We start from the raw sequence: 22,834 nt of genomic DNA, 5'->3' as shown, positions 1-22,834 counted from the left end.
ATTTTATATTATTTCTAAATGTTTATTATTATAAAAACTGTTTTGTTTATTATGTTATATAAACAATTTTTAATGAGAACATGAAAGTTTCTCCTGTGTATTGTAAGGCAATGTCTGTCATTTGTTTATCCCTTAGTTCCAAGAAAAAGTCTTTTGGTTTCCACATAATTTAGATTTTAGAGGTCGTGTTTATCCAACCCCTCCACATTTTAACCATTTAGGTGAGTTTTGATAGTTACGTTCTTTGTTTTTAATCATAGTTCATATTTTTAAGAAATCTAATATACTGTATATTCCAGCATATAATGCGCATCTGTAATTTCATCAAACTGTATTTTAAAATTTTTAGGTACATTCACCATATAATGCACACCTTTTTCTTTATGAAGAAACCTGAAAGAGCATGTGCAATGCTCTAACTTTTTAAAGTCATTCATTCGAAGATTTTTTTTCAAATAATTTCAAACAATGGTATACTGAATTGACAAGGAGAACAATATATGTGAGGGGAATGCTTGAGGAAATAAATAATTCTGCAAAGAAGGTGGTTGTATTCAATGCAATGCACAGCAATGTTATTTTGGGGTTTCAAGAAAAGAGGAACATAATTTGGGGTAATAATGCATTTCCGATCCAAATGAATTTGCCGAATCAGGAGCCACACGTTTTCTCTTTCTGTAGTGATCTGAAACTATGATTTTGAAATGAGCATCGAAGGCTATAGTAAATCACATTTGCTTTAGTTGATATACAGTTGATCGAGTATTATGGGATAGAATGATTTACTTTTGCGAGGGGGGGGGATAAAAGTTTTGCAGACTTCCAAAAGATTTGGACACCAAATTAACAAGTTTTCAGATATATGTGATTGATATACAAAGGAGAAAAAAAATTATTATCAGATATTGGAAATATGGATGAAACTGCAGTAATGTTTGATATGATAGGAAATAAAGCTGTTGATATGAAATGAACAAAAACGATTCCCATAAAACAAGAGCTGGGAAAAAATCTCACTTCACCGTAATACTTTCTTCCTTAATGGGCAGTACAAAATTTTTAAAGCTCATGCTTATTTTTAAAAGAAAGACAATGTTAAAATGTAATTTTTTAAATGTTGTTTTCGTTCGTGTTCACGAGAAAGGGTGGATACATGAAAATAGTGTGAAATCGTGGATAAGAAATATGTGGCAAAAGTTTTCAGTTGCATTTAAAAGTCCAGAAAGTCTTTTAGTTAGGAATATGTTCAAATCCCATTTAATGGATACTTTGATAAAATTGTTGAAATATTGTAATACAGACATGCCAGTTATTCCAGGCAAATTAATGCCATTTGTTCAGCCTATCAATAAACCATTCAAGGAAATTTTAAAATGACAGTGGAATATGTGGGTGCTAGTATAAAAACATTTACAAAAGAGAGGAAGAAACATTTACAAAGAAGTACAAAAACATTTACAAAAGCAGGCTGCATGATGCCAGTCTTGAAATAGAGTGTAAGTGGATAATAAAAGCATGAAATTAAAATTAAATCTGTTATAATACAAGTCACTTAAAATATATAGTATATCTAGCAATCTATAGATAGAAAGGAAGATGATTATATATTTATGGCTCAGAGTAACAGTGATGGGGAAGTTGAAACAGAATTGATGATGTGCTCGAAGATATAACGGAAGACGAATGTGACAAACTTTTCATGTTATTTCACAATGAAAATTATAAAGTTCATAAGGTATGTCATTTCATTTAAATAAACATCATTTAGATAAGTGCAGAAATCTAAATTTCATATGCTCATCTTTTCCTTATTTTTTAAATCTATTATTTTTACATCTGGTGTATAACACACAACCATAAATTTTTATCTTAATTTTTGTATTAAAAGTGCACTTTATATGCTGGAATATATGGTATCTTAAAGCTAAGTGAAATATTATCCCCCTATAGCTAGAAGGATAGTGAATTCTAAAATGTTTGGATCACAATTTGTGCAGAATAATCTAAGTTACTGTTTCAAATAATATAAATTTTATTGTAAGTGTATAATAAATTTAAAAAAAAAATTAATTTTCCTTTTTTTTTTTATTTATTTTTATAAGATTGATTTGATTTGTTGCCATTTAATTTACTTTAAATATTTATAGTCATTTATTTTAACTAATTTTTTTAAGCTGTAACATGATATCTAAACTTATGCCAGTTTATTGTTTTGATTATTAATTGATTTTAATCTGTGTCCATTTTAGTGCTAGAGGTGCTTTTAATCTAAAACCTCACTTTTATTTTTATGTCCATATCACTTTTCAAATGTTGCCACCAAATGTTATCTTTGTATATTACTTTTAAGGAATATAGTGAGTATTAAAAAAAAATGCATGCCAACACAAACAAATGAAAGTTCCCACCAGATGTTATCCCCATGTATAATTTTTAGAGAAATAATCTAGCGAATATAAAAAAGTGTATGGCAACATTTAACACTTTATTAGAAATTTTAAAGATATAGAATATGATTATATTAAATATCTTTAAAGTTCCTGACAGTTTATTGCCTTTTGATGAAGCATAAGAGATTAAATTTGTCTTTTAAATTTAGTCTGCCTGTTGTTGATTAATTGCCTGTTACTCAGCTGTTAACAGCTGGACCTATAAAATTTCCCCAGCTGGATTTATTAAAAGCATTTTATTTATATATATGTTACGGTGAAACACCGAAATCTGGAGAATGTTGACTTTCACCGGTGAATGTCAACATTCACGTAGTCTCTTGGTGTATGTCCGAAATATTTTCCAAATACTCTTATTTCTGACTTACACCGGTCAATGTCGACATTCACCATGTACTAATGGTGAATCTTGCTGTTGATTTCTGTGTCACTTAAGTGCAAAAGGAAGGGAGGAATAATGAAGATAAAAAGACATAAAGTGTTTTGTCAATGTTTGTACACCATGTACTAATGGTGAATGTTGAACATATAACAATATTATATTTTCTTCTCTGTAATTCAGTCGCGAATAAACGTACTTGAGACTTGAAATAAGAACTTAAGAACATGAGAACCTAAAACACACAATACATTCAAAATGAGAAAGGAAAATAATAGAAGTTAAAAACTTACTTAATTATACAGTACGTTCTAAATGAGAAAATAAAATAACAGTAATAAAAAACTTGCTAAATTATGTGATTCACATCTTATTTATTGGAACAACTTAAACTATTATGACACTTTATGACCTCTCTTTTCGACTTACACCAGAGCATATCTGTGATTGTCAACATACACCGGTGAGGGTCTGAATATAAAGAATGTAGTGCAATATTCGATCTTTCACCAACGTATTTGGTGAATGTTAACATTCTCCGTTGCAAGTCGACATTCTCCAATTTCGGTCTTTCACGGTAACATATATATCTAAACTCAATCTTCCTGGTAATGTATTCTTAGAATGGAAAGAAGAGGCTTTTAGAAAATTATTAATTATTCACTTAATAAAGCAAGCATTAACTTTCAAATTTAATCTTTCAATTAAGATGTTATGGTGGGCTTATCTTAAACTTTCCACGAAGGTTGAGTCCAGACGTTTTGTTAGCTTTAAAGATTTGTACATTCTGTGTTTAATTATAAATTACTTTAATGTAAATTAGGTTTGGCTACTTTCCTTTTATTAACTAGGTAAAAGCCATTCAGTTTCTAAAGACCCAAATGTTTCTGATTCTGAAAGAAGACTTTTGATTGTTATTCTTACTGTTTTCTGTTTCCTTGACTTTCAGCCAGAAAATATTATAGTTTTGTATTTTCATTTATTTGTGTAAATCCAAACAATTTATTTACATAATAAACAAAAGGGAGACTAAAGCATTTGCTTATCACCCTCACTCATAACATTTAGATTTTCTTTGTCTACAGACAATCAGTGGACTCCATTCAAATTTCTTTCTCCGCATTCCTATCTGTGTATACAGTTTTAACACTCTGTTCCACCTCTTTTGATGATGAAACTGTCTCTCAGGGATCAATTCCAATGAACTTCCTTTTTGATTAAAAGCTACACAATAATGGCTATGGAATTTAAATAGTAGGTTAGGATTAAAATTGTATATTTCTGGCCTATATTTTTGTATATGCATGCAATTATAATATTGTAACTATATAATAGTTTAAATTGTATAATATTTTGATGATGGTTTTTGTATGTGTTAATACTTCTGAATTCCCCATCACTTTTTATAGCAATCTTTTTGTAAGTATTTTCTTTTTTGGTTGTGTTTGGGAATTGCCATGTTGGAAAATTATAAATAATTCATTTTTATATATCAGTTTTTCACAATTAAAGGAAATTACATATTCAAACATACGAAGGAGATGAAACATGATCATACCCAAATTATTGTGGATATTTTGGAGGAGGGTTAAATCCCTTTGATACGTCAACCCTCTTCTAGGAAATCAGGAATAATTTATTTGCCTTTTTATGTATTTATTGTTCAACCTTTTTTTATGTATGTACTATTTCTTCTCTTTTTTAAAATTATGATTTTAATGCATACCATTAAAAATTTTAAACTTCTCTTAAGTTTATTACAGATTTTAACAGTTCTCTTAGGTATTAACATTTCCTAGTTTCAGTTTGCAGTTGTTTTACATTTCCTTTTCTAGGATATATATATACTTTTTTCCTAGTAATAATTTTAGATGGCTGATTTGAAAAGTGGAACAGTTTACAAAAGTGAGATCCGAGAATAATAACCCTTCTGGCTAAAAAAAGTATGGCAATACTTAACATTATATCAGAAATTCTAAAGATATGCTGCTTTTAAAAAACTTGTAATCTTGCTGTTGATTTCTGTGTCACTTAAGTGCAAAAGGAAGGGATGGATAATGAAGATAAAAAGACATAAAATGTTTTGTCAGTAGGAGTAAGTCCAAGATATCTAAACTGTGAGCTCAGTAAGAGTATAATGTAGACCAGGGTTTCTTAAACGTTTTTCAGTCATCACCCCTTATTATCACTGAGATTTTATCATGACCCCCAGGACTCCATAATATTTACACAAATTTTATGGGACCTTATGAGTATTGCGCAAATCTGACACACACGTGAGTGATACTGTCAATTTTTGCACTTGTGCTGTAATATACTATTGCAGTTTTAGGTCATTAACCTTAATTTCTAATTTTAAGACATAGAACAATGTGAAAATTTTAAATAAGTAACAGATGAAATGACAGTGTGCAAAGCAAGGAAAATGAGTGTGTATATTATAAAAAGAATGCGTCGAAACGTTTTCATTTTTTTTCTTGTTCATATTGTCTTATCTTTATCTATTTTCAGATACATTGTGTAAAAATATTTGGTAATTGTAAAATTATTATAATAAGTTAAAGAAATATCAAAACTGCTAAAATTTTTACTGACCCACAGTTTATGAAACCCTGACCTAAACAAACCCTTTGCCATTAAAATTTGAATTTTTTTCAGATTTTCTTTTTCTTTTAATATGAACTCTTTTTTACCCCCTAGGTAGTGATATGGCTAGAAGTATTCTGTTATTTGCAGAAGGACAACCATTAGGAAAGAAAGGTTTAGAATGGTTAAAAATTCATTTGATTAATCTTACTGGATTTAAAAAAAGGTATGGAATTGACAGTTAAGAACATGATGTTAAAATGTTTTGCTTTTAATTGCTAGTAAAAGTTTCAGAATGAATATGAAGTGTATGTATATTGCAGAATATTTATGCAGAATTTTCAGCATTTAAAAGATTTCAGTTACATCTTTAATCCTTTTTACTTCCTTGTACAAGGTAAAAAGGAAGGACTGTAATCGTGAAAAGTTTCGGGCAGCATATTTCAACGAAAATATCCATTTTGACAGCTTTCGAATGCAATTTAACGATGTTTTTGCGTGATATGTGTACGTAAAGACACAATAAAAGACTCTTTTCCTCCAAAAAAATCATAAAACTGCTTTAAAATGAATTCTGAAGATAATTTTTCATGGTGTCTGTACGAATGTATGTACGTACGTACGTATCTCGCATAACTCAAAAACGAGTAGCCTCAGAACGTTGAAATTTTGTATATAGGGCTACTATAACATGTAGATGTTCACCTTGTATTTTGGTTGCAATCGGCCACGCCAAATGTATATAAATATATTTATATATATATCCACTCTGTTACCCGTCTCAGTTTCTTTACTCTTATATATTTGTAAATTGTACATTTTTTGCTTTAAAAATGATTGAATTATGTTGTTCTTGTCTTCCGGTTAAGGTTATGGTAAAAGTTTACAATTGGGTGCCCCTTGTTTCTTGGTGATTCTTTTTTGATGCCAAGATCAGTGCCGGGAAGGCACAATTTCAAGATGGCCGTTACAGAAAACCAAAATAAGAAGTCAAAGAATTGCACAAACACTGTGTCCATTTACACGTCGATCTGTTTTCACTTAAAAAAACATCCTAGAATTGCACAAACTAGGCATTGCACACTGCCTTAAATTTGTCCATGTACACATGAATCTATTTTCATTTAAATAAAATCAGGAAGCTAAAACAAAGTTAAAACTCTCATGGTAACTAGAAACTAAAGAAGTGAAGTTTCATCGCCAAAATTTAAAAAAAAATTGTCGCTTATCGAAAGGGCACCCAATTCTACATTAGAGCCAAGGTTTTTATGCCTTTAGTAAATCTGTATGAAATATTTTTAGAGTTATCAACAATTTTAAAGTTGTTTAAGTGCCACGAAGCCTAATATAATCTTTTTGATGGCGGCCATTGCTTGTTTACATTTAAAACAGCAGAGTAGTGGATTTGTTGCCAATCTAGAAAAATGTAGCTTCACAACAACAAAGATAATGCCTTCATTTATTATTGTGAATTAAATCATGCTTAATCTTTTCTGGAATTTTTTCAAGGAAATAAGTGTTTAAGATTTACTTAATTTTTAATAATTTAAGTTTTAATAATTAGTAATTTAATTTTTAATAATTAGTAATTTTTAATACAGATATCTTGAGCTTTTATGTATTTTTGCCTTGTCGCGAAGTGAGAACTGAATTAATTGAATGAGAAATACACAATCGTCCGTGAAAAAGTGTTTCCTTTTTGTTTTGTTTGCTTAATTTCTTTTATACATCGTTCTAGCTTTATTATAGTATTTGAAAAGAACATGTAGAAACGATTAGATAATTCTTTAAATGATATAAATTTTGTGCATTCTGAGTTATAATATGAACGAAATATAATACTGTTAAGTGAACCTAGCGCCAGAGTGTTGCTATATTAAACAAATAGAGTGAATTTTACAGAATGCCTTTATTCTATTGTGGCTTATGCACTGTCGGCGAAGTAGATTTAATTAAATCCAATAAGTTTAAACAAAATGCAGGAAAAAAATGCATATAATTTAATATTCCGTACAAGGAAGTTATGTGGTGTACACATCGGATTTTTTAGCTTTAATTTCATTGGGAAACAAGTTTGATGTTTTCTACGCAGGTGAACATTCATATGTAAAGAAATTCAGATACTTACCTTTATGTAATCCTTTGAAACCATTTTTTGATTTTTAGATGTACAGTATTAGGTACAATATACTTACTGTATACATAGAAGCTATACAATATACTTATCATCCTCAAACAAGTGTAGTTAGGCTTCAACTGCTGTGTTTTTAGAGAGCTTAACAGGGTTACTTGTTGCTACATTTGTCAGAAGTTAGGCTATATTAGCTACATGGGTAAAGTGGGTCTGTTCTCTAAATTTACAAATTAATATTTACCTTAAATATATTACTTCAAATATGGCTTCAAAATTGAATGCATAAATTAAAAAAGTAATCATCTAAGTTACAGTTATGCAGTTCTGAACATAATCTGCTAAGATTGCTGTCAATAAAGAAATATTAGAGTAAATAAAAAATTCAAGCCATTTACATGATTCACACAACAAAAATTTTTATTTGGGACTCTAATACAATAGCTCAAATTTCAAAACGAAAATATTCCATTACTACGTAATAAGTCCTCCACTCTAATGCAAGAGCTCAGATTTAAAATAATAATAATAATCAGTTTGACACTTTAATACAAAAGCTGAAATTTAAAATGCCATACCTTTAGTTGAATTCAGGAATAACGTGAAACGTTTTCCGAGAAAAAGGTACAATATTCATGAAACAGTTGATACTCATGCTTCCTGCATTCTTTTCATTTTTTAACATGAAGATGGTTTCTACTTATGATCCATTAACTACCATTCCATATTAGTCTATAGAGAAGTTGAAATAATCTCATGAGTTGATCAATCATCAATATTTATTTTACACCATATAGCACTTTCTAAACTAAATGTAAAACTTTTTTTTTTTTTTTTTTTTTGTTTACTTTTTATCACAGTTACTAAATTGTCTATCTTCAAGCACCACAGACTTATAATTTCTTGCTGGATATTTAATAGCATAACAGTGCCTTCTGTCAGTGTAGCACATTTTGCAATAACCTTTTTATTTATAAATTTGTCATTGCAGTTATATACTTATACTAATTTCTCTGTAAATTGCACTGAAATATTAATTTTATTTAAACTTTTTTCAAAGGGATACTCATGAAGAACGTCTAAAGTTTGCTGATCAGATGATACCTGAAATTTTAGATTCAGCTATTCGACCATTTGAGGTTGGTTTATTTTGATGTTTTGTCAGAATTAAGTACATAATTAAAGCTTTGTATACAGTCAAACTCCAATTTATGACTGCTAAGGGACTGTTGATTATTTTTAAATTTATAGATCATGCTAATTCAATTTTAACATGGCATTTAATGCTAAAATGCTGAAAAAAATGTGTTTGTTGTTGTTGACTAATGCTCATGAAATTCCTCATGGCAAGGAGTGCAAGATAGCTTGTTGTGGGCACCTTACATGCGAAAATTGAGTGTGATTTATCTCAGTTCCGCCCCCAATTTTGATGGAGAGTGCCCCTGGGGGGACAGGTCCGAGTGTCTCCCACCCCTCTTTCCCTACCACCAACCTCTCAAGAGGGCTTTTGGCTTGCTGCATATATAGAGCCCCCCATGCCGCACGGACACTATACATTTATAAACATCGATGCCTTCTCTGGGATTCAAAATTGGGCCCTTCAGCATGCCAGTCAGCGACGTTAACCACTATACTATACTGGTTGGGTGACAAATGTGTTTGTATATACCAGTTACCTAACTACCTTATGCTTTTAGCACACAAATTAATTTTTCATTATTTTAATGCATTTTGGGCCGGAACTTTGCATGCAGTCATTAAGCTGAGGATATCATATTAAATTTACAAATTTTAAAAGTCAAATTTTAATGAAAATGTGAGTTTCATTCTGTAATATTGTATTAAATAATAGGTTAGACTATTGTATATCAAAGAATTTTTATGTAAATCATTAACAGGGAAACCAGTGGTGGAAAACTTCAGACAAACCATGGCAAACTCTTGCATGCTGCAAGGAATTAGCTAACGCCTTGCGCCTCCCTCAGCCTGAAGAATATGTATCTCATTTTCCAGTTCACCAAGATGGCTCGTGTAATGGATTGCAACATTATGCTGCATTAGGTCGAGATGAATTAGGTGCTATAGAAGTAAATTTACATCCTTCAAATTCTCCTCAAGATGTATACAGTGGAGTTGCAGCTTTAGTGAGTTTATTTATTTTATGTATTTATGTTGCTTGTACTAGAGGCATGTCAAAAGTACTGCTGTTTCAGGTAGATAAACTACCCTGGCATTATACCTCTCACACATGATATTTGACTTAAAAATATAGTGAAAATTCATCGGATAAGCCACATCGCCATATATGCTGCAGCAAAACATTGTAAAACATGACACTCAATATTCATTTACTCCCTTTTATATTGATGTAATCATTTTTAATAATATTTTATAACAATTACGATGCAGATATAAACAGCAGTATATAAAAAATAAACAAATATCTTACCTTTAATTTCCCAAAAAACAAACTTTGCTGATTTCTAATAGATGTCATTTTTACAGGTTTGGTAAACTTTGTTTATCACCATAATGAAATATATGTTATGAAAAAGTATATATAAATTAGATAATCAAACATAATTTTATAATTAAAATAAACTGTATTTATTTATACAGAACTTTCAAAATCCAGGTCATCAATATCAGAATTAAATAAACTTAAAAAATGACCATCCAGGTCACCTTCGTCATTCTGTCCTAAATCACTTCTTTCAACATTGCTATCTTCTCTCTTTTTTTTTTTTTCCAGTAATATCCTATTTAATAAAAGCTGTTACAATCATATCACCTTGGACAGGTTGCTATGCATTTTCAAACAACAAGGTGAAGGAATGAATGAGATGAAACTTCCTCATTCATCCGGAATTTTTGAAGGAATGGAGTCTGCTTCACATTCATTCCTTTGACTGCTTTCATAGAACATGCTTGAAAATTCTATTGATGATGAGATCCAGTGGTTGTAAAATTTTAATAAGCCTGCCTTGTGTCACAAGTTCATTCATCAGTGTTGTTTTTTGCTTTGGATTTTACTGTATCCACTAAATGGAATCACATTGAATATAGAATAAATGAATGTGCAAGGTTAGATAAATATAGCTTTCCTTTTTTCAATAAATTTCTCTCAGCCAAAACAACATCACTTCTTCACACAGCCATCCTTTTTCACTGTAGCAAATAATGACCCTTCTAGGAAAGTTTCCTTTCAGAACTATTTTCTTTTGAAAATTATCAAAGGCGTTAACTTCTCTGCATTCACAGCACAACCCAAAACAAGATTCTTTTCATTACAGAACACAGAACTTGTGTTTTCTCCTGTTGGATGAACAGTTGTGCTGGGAGGACATTCAAAATTTTTTCTCCAATTTTCTTCGATGCATACTCCAAAAAGCTATCTGTTTCAAGCCAGTCCACAGAAAGCTTCTGTCCAACTATTGTTTTAGTTCTGGCAGATAATTTCTTCCATTTCGTAAACCTGAAATACTGATTATGTACTCCATCAAAATTTTTAATGCCCATTTATTGAGCAATTACTTTTTCTGAAGGTGAATTCTAAATGTTGGCATTGATAATCCTTTTCTTTGTGTTCTATTGTTCATTTCCCTGAATTGTCTTCCAAACCACTTTGAGAAACTTTCCTTAAGTAGGAGCCATAATAATAACAATAATTTTAAGAATTCAACAAGCATAAACAATAAAACTCTGCAATAAGCAAGCCAACAGTGAGATACATGTAAGAATGAATACAGAATTTGTCTAAATAAAAGTTTTTGTGTCCATTAAAAAGAATATAATCTTCAGAAAACACAGACAGATCCACGGATTTCATCAGAAAGTATATGCATTATGGTGTCTTAACATAAGCCCTCGTATCAGACTAAAATGTTGCAGTGAATTTTGCATTAGCCATTTCACTTGTGCACAGCTCTGAACTAGTAAAGTTCTAAAATCTGAGAAAAAATAAAATTCCTTCAGATATGCAGCAGAGCTAAATTTTCAACTTTTAAACACATGTAAGCTTATCTTCCCCAAATTATGGTAATACAAATATTGGCCAAATATTTTTATTAATTTGTTTAGATCATTCAAATTACACATTTTATAAAAAATTACTCTACTTTACAAGCATATAATAACAATTTCCTTCACTGCAAGGAAATAATGGGTATGATGTAGAAACCCATGTTCTGGCAAAATCAGGCTTCTCTTATTTGTTTTGTTTTAATGGAGGACAGTTTACAGGGACAATAGTGACTCCAATAATATTGTTACGAATTTGGTATTTAAAAAGCTAATGTTAGTTCAATTATAAATTAAATGGTTTTATTTCTCGCGCAGTGCAGCGCGTGACGAATATTAAAAGAAAGCTAAGCCGGAAAATTGAAAATACAAGAGCGCATGCATTAAATAAATAAATATCTCTTTTTGATTTCGAAAAAGTACTGGAAAATTCTAGCGCATGATTTTAAAATCTTATAAAAGGAGAAAACATCTCAGTTTGTTGTAGTTGCTTAGTTTGTTGTTGTTTAGAAAACTGCTCTTGTTGATTGTAGCGAATTCGCAGATTAGCTTTCTTTAGCTGTTTTGAATTACGTTCTATTGGACATTTGAGTAGTTAAAAGATAACTACTGTGAGATATTGTAATACTGCATGATAATTTGAGAAAATTTAAGCATTTTTATTGTGATGATAATAAATTTTTGTTCATTTTTCATCGGGCTTGTGCATTCATTTCGTAACGAACCCATACGCACGCAACAATATATATTAAGATTTTGGATCTGTGTCAGTTAATAAAAATAATTAGGATGACCTTTTATATTTCTTTTAGGCCATTCCTTGAAATAAATATCAGAATATATGGAATCATACATAATGTTCTTATATATTTTGATGCTAATGAATTTTTCAGATATACACTTGAGTAGCTATTTTGGTAGCTGTCACAGCAGTATTTATACAAGTTCTGGGATAAAATATGTTTAAGATTAATTTATACTTTTTAATTATATAGATCAGTTTTGATTAAAAAAATTTATCTGTTGGTGAAAAATAGTCTTCGCACTTTAGTTAAAGTAATGTTGAATAATGTTCCATATTGCATGCATACTTTTTTGGAGACTGTTAGTCTAATGCACTGATCTTTTTTTTCCCATTAAATATTATATGTAAGTAGAATTTTTTTAATACAATCACGAAATTATATTGTTATATATTGTATTTTCATGAATATTTTTGTCTTCAAATGAAGTACCATATGTCTTAATAAAGTAGAACCCTATAATGCTTCTGCACATACAAGTTTTGTACAGTACAATAGGTGTTGTAATGAACCTGTCTTTAATTTCCATTGAAATCATTTTAATATTGTTGCCATAGGAAAATAAAATTACATATTGATTTCAAAGCAGTTATTTTGTTTGTCTTTTTCTTTGTCAGTGTTATTGTGAAATATTTTTCATTCAGTAGATCGATTTTAGTAACCAATCTTTGGTAATTTCATGTTATCCAACTACCATTCAATCTCACTTATGGCAGATATCTGCATTCTCTCTGTGCATCTATAGTTTTTGAATAAAAGTTGTCTTCTTATTTTAACTAATAACTTGTACAGTCAACTCCCAATTAAATGTGCTATTTTAAAAACTCGGAAAGGCTGCTCTTGCTCTGCAAAGGCGGAGTACATCGAGATGAAATACTACATTTAGTAAGGAGTTATAAGCCGAATAAAATGAAAACATCTGCCCTGAAGATAAGAATAGTGCTGACAGATCAACTTCCAGTTCATTGTGCGCCACGACGTCCCCCCCCCCGGCACAGCAGTGTGAAATTGATAAACAGATTTCGGAATGGTTAGAGAAACAAAGGATATGCCTTTATCCATTTTTTGCAGCAATTCCACTTTTTGTTTGATGGACATCGAAACGTGCTTTCGCTTTGTAGATCATTTGGCAGCTCCAGAATCGGATATTCTATTTGACATAATCGAAAATTCAAGCTTACTTTTATAAAATTGCTCTAACAGTCTGCGAAAAATAATAAGCCGGATCCAATTCGAAGATTAAGGAACAACGCAATCATCAACATTAACTGAAATAGATAATTAGATAATTTTAGCTTATACCGTCCGTTATACATTAAACGCGCACGCGAAAACGTATTCTGCACTTGTGCAGACGCATATGCGCAGTCGTAAATGTCTTGGGCGCACGAGTAAAACGCCTATCTGCATGCGTCAATGCGGCGCATGCGCAGAAAGATTTTAGCTTTGAGGTCCAGATTATAGATCATTCCGGATTATGGGTGTCCGAATTAACGACTTTTGACTGTATTCAGTTTCTTGTAAGTCTTGGTTATTTTGTATGTTACCTTTACCCTTCCTTGCAGGCCTAATATTAATTTCTGCCAATGGAACACACTAGGCAGTGCCATCTGTCTTGAGGTAATTCTATAACCATGAACTCAGATATGATTCTTGGCAAATGTCTAATCAGCAAGTGCCTTGTTTTTGTAAAAGAAAATGGTTAAAAAAGTTATAAATACTGCCATTCTTTTACACATGAAATTTCTCTAAAATATTTGTTGAAACACATTTTATTATTTTGACTTTTAAAACCTGCTAGATATAATGAAATATAGTTGTGATCTTTGACATTGAGCAAGATTTGGCATTTTCTGAACTTTTGCTTCTATTTGTACCCAGCATACAAAAATTCATTGGTATTTAGAGTTATATTGTGTCTTTTTCTCCAGTGCAAGTTCATTGTAGTAATTAATTTTGACTTACAGAGTCTGATTGATTTGTTTTCTGCAGTGATCTTTCAGCTATTTTACTTCATATCTTACAATGAATGATATCTGGCAGAAATATAAAAGGCAGGTGGAGGGGATCAGATTTATAATGGAACATGTTGCAGAAATGGTGCCTTGGAAGTGTTACAGGTAGCTGTCGGTAAAAGCATTCTGCTGACATAAATCATCATTCCTCTTGTGAATTTCAAGTGGTATGCATCCTTACATGAACACAGAGCTTATCAAAAAGTAAAACAGAACAGGTATTCAAAGGAAATATACAGAATAGTATCTAAGTGTCTTGTTTGAGCAGCTGCTTTGTTTCTGTCTAGCCCCATAAATAAAACGTATGCTGGTGAGCTTACGTTGTATAAAGCTCAAAATTTGCATGCAGAATAAGTGATTTGCACCGACACAACACTTTTATGTACCATTCAATTGCTGAATTTATCATTTCAGTGCACCATTTTCACATATGCATTTCGTTATAAAATCTGTTAATTTGATCTTTTCTACATGCCATTGCAATTTGCCAGATATTTTTTAATCACCCTGTATACATTTAAATATACATCACTTTGATCTATATTATAGTTTATTTGTATATTGCAGCCTATAAAATATATCATTTTCTTTTCAATTTTAATTATTTATACATGTATATATTTAGTTAAAGCAGAGGTATAGGTCTTTACCATTTATAGCTAGTAAGTATTTCTATAGAGGGCTTTAGGACAAATAGACATGTAGAGGTTAAGTTTTTGCTTTCACTGAAGTCATTCATTCAAAAAATTAATTGTGAATTGTAAAAGATCAGCAATACACTGAAGTTTCTTTATTGACGTTATTTTCTTCTGAACTGGTTTTGTTTTCTTGATTTCTTTCTATATCTAAATATAGGTAGAAAAAGAACGGCAAAAAGATGCAGCTGATGGTGTTGAAATTGCAAAACTATTGGAAGGGTTTGTTAAGAGAAAGGTATTGCATTTTAATTTATCACTTATTTGAAATTGTGGTTTTAGTAAAACTTACAAAAATATTTTAATACAAACTGAAAATAATTATTACAAAAATTTTATAATTTTTCATATTTATTATGATCTTTTTATATTTATTATGAATATTTAAATAAACGATTATCATTGAAAATGTGATACTGCTTTGCAAAGAGTTACTTATACAGACATTTCAAAAATTTAATAAAATTCTTAAATGGAACATGCTGACTTCATACAAAATCAAGACTTCAGAGAAACAATTTTAATCTTTAGTCATTTGCATTCATTCCTTCTAAGGCACTGTGTAAGTGGTCGGTGTTCTGATACATTCATATAACTTCTGGGTGCCTCTGTAAAAGTAATTTCTTTGACTTTATTTCTCATATTAAATCTTCTGAATTTTTAAAATGCTGTCAAAACAATGTTCTTTAAGGTAAGATCTTACTCCAGAGATCAGAAAGTAATCTACCAGTGCTCAGTTTGAGAAGTGAAGACATGACTTAGAGTTTTTAAAAATTTTTAAGGGGAAGGGGAATAAACTGTTTGAAAACAATTAATGTTGTGTGAAGAAATATTCTTCTTCATTGACATGGTAATACAGAGTAGGCTTTGGTCTTCTATAGAAATCTATTTCAGGTTTTGCATTAATATATGCCTAAGACCTGTTACCTTTTCTGACCTAATATGCTGACCTCCACCCTTTATTTTTTATAAGGCAGTCTAGTTCTTCTATGTGAAACATGGACTTTATTACCAGTTATTCTGGTAAAATTGCTTCTAAATTACTCCTCTCTATTTGAGGATCAGCAGAATAGTTTTCACAAAAAAATTTCCAAATCCAAAATTCCCAAATCAAAATTTGTCTCATTTGCTATGCAGATGATTTTTTTTCCCTATCTAATTCTTGAGCAGAATGACTTTCATAATTACTTATTTTGCTTAAAAATTCAAGATTACTGTCTGCTACTTCAGTGAAATCCTGATATGTTGCAGTTTAGACTCTTTCTTTTTTGGTATTCAATACATGTGGTACACAGCCCAGTTCTTTTTTCCTTCAGATATTCAGTGAGAATTAAATTGTTGTTCAAAAGGCAATTTCTTTACTGATGGTAACCTCAACTGCTGTCACTGGAAGAGAAGAACGAACATTTTGCAGCAATAAGTATGGAATTTTTCCATGTTATCATCCATTTGAAACTTTGAAAAAGTGTATTTCCTAGTTTAGTCATGAACATTTTCATGTCCATCATGAAATTGTAAGTAGCATTGAAGAGCAGTACATTGTGTTAATGCTTACTTTCTGTAATTTGCATGGAGTATTTCATTCCCTTATTTTAGTTTTATCAATTTTAACCCACAACTTGCTATCAGTTACCAAACACACAATGCTAATCAGTTAATCCAAGTTTAAGCTTTAAACTGGTATATTTTAAAAATATAGTGTTAAAAATTATTACCTGGGTGAAAAATATTGTTTTGTGTTTACATCACTGTTATCTCATTCAATGTTGATTTTCTTTTTTCCTTTATAGAAACATTATTTTATGTTGAGAGCTAATAAAGGAAATACGTTTTACTGAAAAAAATATTAGTTACAGTAGTTAAATAAATTAGTAGACATATTTCTTATTTAGGGTGTATGCTGAAGATTTATTTTGGTAATGATTTGAATTTTGAGGATTTATATACTCAAATCGGTATTTATGTATTAAAACAAACACCTTAGTAAAAATAGCCAAATTTTCAGAATGGGCCAAGCTTTGGTAATTATGCACATGACAATTTTCCAGTTTTAGCAAGGATTGTTATCATTGCTTCTCATTGTTCAGTCTTTGACTTAGCAGATGTGGACTGCAAAAAACTAAATATTAAATAAAATACAAAAAGAAAATCTGAAATCTTCCAGATTTTATATTATGTCCAAAAGGACATTCATTTTAACCTTTATGACTGACTTGTGACTGAATGGCTGAGGCTGTAAAACATAAATACTTATCTTAAATTTAGCTTCCAACTGCTGAATTAGATGTCATCATGGAATTTTTGTGTTTTTCTTCATGTGTAATCCAAATTAAACTGGCTCATAAAATATGAGCCAGTTTCTATTAGAAATTCTTTATGAAGACTTTCCTTTTAGCAAATAGTCTCACCCACAATGCTAATCAGTTAATCCAAGTTTAAGCTTTAAACTGGTATATTTTAAAAATATAGTGTTAAAAATTATTACCTGGGTGAAAAATATTGTTTTGTGTTTACATCACTGTTATCTCATTCAATGTTGATTTTCTTTTTTCCTTTATAGAAACATTATTTTATGTTGAGAGCTAATAAAGGAAATACGTTTTACTGAAAAAAATGTTAGTTACAGTAGTTAAATAAATTAGTAGACATATTTCTTATTTAGGGTGTATGCTGAAGATTTATTTTGGTAATGATTTGAATTTTGAAGATTTATATACTCAAATCGGTATTTATGTATTAAAACAAACACCTTAGTAAAAATAGCCAAATTTTCAGAATGGGCCAAGCTTTGGTAATTATGCACATGACAATTTTCCAGTTTTAGCAAGGATTGTTATCATTTTTATACGCATACATTTTGTACATTTCAACAGTTTATATAGACAAATCATGATAATTTTTCATCTTGTACTCAGTTTTAAAATTTGCGCTTGTGTGATTTCCCTACAAATGAAAGAAAGTGCAGAAAAATTTCTGCAGGAATATAGTAGTTTATAGCAAAATTATTAAAGAGAACACTTGCATTGTAGAAATTTACACCAGAACGAAAATCCGCTTGTAAGTCTTCTTGTATGATCACAAAAATGCCAGAATACTCTGAAACATTTATATATCTTTATAACATTTATCTTCCATGCTTAGATTAACTATTCAAATTTATCTCATAATACAAGCTAAGTGAAATGAAACTTTTTTAAGTATGGATAGTAAAACAATATTTGTCACTGTTTAGTTTAACATTAACTTTGAAATTAACTATATTAAATGCAGATAAAATGGGTTGTTAAAATGAATGTAATACTACTAATGTAATAAGTATTAATGGCTAGTACTTGCTCTCTTCTTTAAAAATTTAAATGACTTGAATTTTGAAGATTTCTCACGTACATATTTTTCATTTACTATATAAATAATGAAAAAAACTTTAAAGAAGTGTATTGATAAGTAATGACAATTCAATACAGAACTTTAAATACTGTTAATAGTTAAATAATTATTTGAGATTTCATATATATGGCAAATAGGCGAGTGTGTATCTTAAAGTTGAACTGTTATTTTAATCATGTTAGACAAAAGTGTATCATTCTCTTCTCTTAGATGATGATATTAATGTATTTAGATATGGTATACAAGTGTGTCTAGTATCCCAAATATACATTATACATAACATATATCTAAAAGTTAATGCTGTATAAGGCCTAATTGTTATTTTTATTTAATTATTTATTTATTTATTTTTCATTTTTTATGTGACTTTGATGCTAACAAGTAAGAATTTTTATAACCAGCACTACTAAGATTAGTGTTGCTAATTGAAATTACTTTTGATATATTTGAGCAGTGATTATTATAGGATACTTTCTGTCATATTACTTATATTATAGGATTCTTTCTGTTATATTGCTTCTGTTCAGATTAATGGCTGGGAATAATTTAGTAATTTTCAAAGAAGCCTTAGAAGCATATTAAGATATTTTCTAAAGTTTTGGGGTAGCTTTAATGATCTGCTTTTATTTATTTTTTTAGGTTGTGAAACAGACTGTGATGACATTTGTGTATGGAGTAACAGCATATGGAGCTAAGCTGCAGATTTTAAAGCAGTTGAAAGATATACCAGAATTTCCTAGTCAGTATTACCATGAAGCTGCTACTTATTTGAGGAAGAAGACATTTTTTAGCATAAGAGAGATGTTTACAGCTACTAAAGAAATTCAGGTGATATGAAATCTATTGTTTAAAGGGCATTTTATCCTTTTTCTTGTGCTAGTAAATAATTGCATTATTGTGTAGGTTAAGTGATTGTTTGTGGCATATTATAGGTAATTATTATGTTTTAATATACTTATAAGTGTTCCAATTTAAATCAGACAGTAGAGTTTATTACCCTTCCATTCCTACCTTTCATTTTAGCAAAATTTCCTTTTCTGTAAAAATTTCCTTTTTGTAAATAGTTTAAAAGGAGCTTCAACTTTTTTGTATCATAAACAGCTGTTTCTAATGTTGTCACAGCCAGTTTCTTTGCTACTCAACTTTTATCTTACCGGTATTCTCATCAAATTCTCTTAATATTTTAACTTTAATGATAGTGTCTTTCGCTTTCATGATATTTTGTATTGGTTAATTCTACTCCATCTAGTATATTTAACACAACATCCTGTTCAGGTTCAGGTGGAAATATAGTGGGACAGCCAATGTTTACTTTAAGTAATGTAGGTATAGTCCCACTACAGTTCGGTTTATTTTTAAAGTTAATATTCAAAATGGTACATAGTATAATATAACACAGAATATAACAGAATAAATAGTATATCAATATTTTGATTGATATCATATCTATTAGATATAATTATAGAAGTTATAATAGGTATAATAATAGTAGGCTAACAGTCATAATTTATAAAATTTCATGATAGTTCCTTGAGATAAAGTTTATTATATGAATTTGTATCTTCTTCCTCTTCTCCCCCCCCCCTTTTTTTTTTTTTTTTTTTTTTAAGATAATTAGATAATAAATGTTTTAGATGAATTGCAGCTTCAAAAATGCGTTTTGACATTAATTACTTTAGTGCTCACATATATTTTTGCCTATTGAATATAAATATTTGATTGTATTTTCTATTTTATTTTTTAAATATTTGTTGGTAATCACAAAACGAAGGAAGGCATTGATATTTGAATTAGGCAATTTAATATGATTTGACTTTGTTAAGGGACATTGAAATATAATGGATTGGATCATCCTTATTTCCACATACATTTGGTGGTCGTGTGTGCTTAATGCATGATATAATTAAAGAAAATAAGAGTAGACAATCTCCTATAACAAAAAAAATATATTAAATACTAAATTACAATTTAAATTACATTGCAGAGATCAACACAGAGCTCGGAACACAGTTCATGCTACCTTCGCGTACAGTTGTGTGACGAGAAGTCTGAGTGAGTAAAGATGTCGCTTTGCTGCTCCGATTAAGAACTGGATTTTACACGTGGCGCCATCTCATGAATAGAAGTTGAGGTATCTGTCGGAACGCCACAGTACTCCCCCCCCCCCAAGTACCATCGGTACGTTATAAGTACTTTGGGTTAAATTTAACCTTTCTTCCAGATCTGGTAGTTTTAGGTTGCTCTTTAACGGGATGTAAGCTTTCTTCCGGGAGTGATGTTGATGAGGAAGTTGTTGGATCTTGCATTAGAAATGCTGGTTTGAGACGATCGATTCCAATCACTGATTGTTTGCCATTGCAGATGATGGTGAAATGTTTCGGTGTTCGTTTGACATCTTTGAATGGACCATCGTATGAAGGTGTTAAAGTTGGCTTGATTGCATCGTTGCGCACGAATACGTGCGAAGATGTCTCAAGCGCAGGATGTACAAAATAGCTTGGCTGGTTATGCGAAGATGCTGGGGTTGGCGAGATATTGCTCATGATCTCACGTAAACGTTGAAGGAATGTTGGAGGGTCGATAACTGGAGTAGATTCTGGGTGAAAGAATTCACCTGGCAGACGGAGGGTTGCACCATATAACATTTCGGCACAAGTGCTACCAATGTCTTCTTTGAATGCTGTGCGAAGACCAAGCAAGACTAGGGGTAAGGCTTCTGTCCAGTGTGTGCTACTGTGGCACTTCAGACCTTGTTTGAGAGATCGGTGAAAGCGTTCCACCATCCCATTTCCAGATGGATGGTATGGTGTTGTGCAAATATGGCGAATGCCAAGAAGAGAGGTGAGGGATGCGAACAAGTGACATTGAAATTGTCGGCCTTGGTCAGTAGTGATGGTGGTAGGCATGCCAAATCTTGAAAGCCTCTGGGAGATGAATGCTTGAGCTACAGTTTCAGCGGATATATTTTCAATAGGAATGGCTTCAGGCCATCTTGTGTACCGATCAATACAAGTGAGGAGGTAAGTGTAACCATTTGAAGGAGGCAATGGGCCAACCAAGTCTAAGTGCACATGATCAAAGCGTCTTGCTGGAAGGTTAAATTGTTGAATGGGGCTGTGAGTGTGACGGGATACTTTACACCATTGACATCTAATACATGAACGAGTCCATTCTGTGATGTCTTGATTCATTGCTGGCCAGACAAATCTGTCTGCGATCAGCTTTTTGGTGGCACGGATTCCAGGATGTGCCAAATTGTGCAAGGCATTAAATACTTCACGTCTAAAATTGACAGGGAAGTATTCTATTGTTCTCTATGTCACAGTAAATTTTAAGCGTTGGATCAATGTGCAGCGGTTGTAACTGAAGGGAGGTTTGTGGATTTGAGATTAGGTTCTTGAGTTCCTCATCATGCAATTGAGCTTTTGCAATTTCAGAGAAATCTGGGGTAGTGAGGTTGATATTGTTTACCCGAGACAAGGCATCAGCGACACAATTATCAGTACCAGAGACATATCTGATATCTGTACTAAACTGGGCGATGAAATCCAGATGTCGAAGCTGACGAGGAGAACATGAGTCAGAGTTTTTCCTAAAAGCGAAGGTTAATGGTTGATGATCGGTGAAAATGATGAAGTCATGTCCTTCCAAGTTGTGCCGGAAGTATTTAATAGCACAGTACACAGCAAGTAGCTCTCTGTCATATGTGCTGTATTTCCTTTCTGCAGTAGTGAGTTTTCTGGAAAAGAATGCCATTGGGGAAAGTCCTTTATTGGTATGGGCTTGAAGCACTGCTCCTATGGCCGTGTCAGATGCATCTACCATTATAGAGAGCTGATCACTAGGTGAGTGATAAGAAAGTGTGGCTGCATTTGCCAGATCGTGTTTGCATTGCACGAATGCTGCAGATGCAGATTCAGTCCAAGGGACAGCTCGTTGATCGTTTTTTTTGCTATTCTTCAGAAACTCATGTAGGCAGGCTTTTGTTTTTGCGGCATTTGGCAGAAAGCGTCGGTAGAAATTTAACATTGCTAGAAAATGCTTCAGTTCAGAGATGGTTTTGGGCTGAGGTAGGTCGTTAATTGCTTTGACTCTTTCCGGTAAAGGTTTGACTCCATTCTGGGTGATAAGACATCCAAGAAAGGAAACTGAGGGTTGACCAAGTACACATTTGGATGGATTTAGTTTTAATCCATGATCTTTAAGACGAGTGAAAATCTGACGCAGATGTTGAAAATGTTCTTCCGCATCTGTAGATGCAACCAGGATATCATCAAAATATGGAATGCAGAAATCGAGGCCAGACAGTACTTGGTGTATGAAACGCTGAAATGTTTGGCCAGCATTGCGAAGGCCAAATGGCATATA

General features: G+C 31.3%; 1 protein-coding gene across 3 annotated transcripts in view; it reads left to right on the top strand.

The window, feature by feature from the left end:
- PolrMT (mitochondrial RNA polymerase) overlaps window positions 1-22,834 on the top strand; it is a 149,612-nt gene that overhangs the window by 100,707 nt on the left and 26,071 nt on the right. For all 3 annotated transcript variants that reach the window (XM_035372499.2, XM_035372500.2, XM_035372501.2), the window contains 6 exons: window positions 137-221; window positions 5,530-5,641; window positions 8,607-8,685; window positions 9,445-9,690; window positions 15,240-15,317; window positions 19,106-19,294. In XM_035372499.2, coding sequence (XP_035228390.1) covers window positions 137-221; window positions 5,530-5,641; window positions 8,607-8,685; window positions 9,445-9,690; window positions 15,240-15,317; window positions 19,106-19,294 — 789 coding nt within the window. The remainder of the gene's footprint in view (window positions 1-136; window positions 222-5,529; window positions 5,642-8,606; window positions 8,686-9,444; window positions 9,691-15,239; window positions 15,318-19,105; window positions 19,295-22,834) is intronic.

The sequence above is a fragment of the Stegodyphus dumicola genome, chromosome 5 (assembly GCF_044657685.1).
Source record: "Stegodyphus dumicola isolate Sdum_Otavi_A_Nest chromosome 5, ASM4465768v1".
NCBI classification, from domain to species: Eukaryota; Metazoa; Arthropoda; class Arachnida; order Araneae; family Eresidae; genus Stegodyphus; species Stegodyphus dumicola.
Note: the sequence above shows the minus strand (reverse complement) of the source record. Positions and strands in the feature narration are given on the sequence as shown.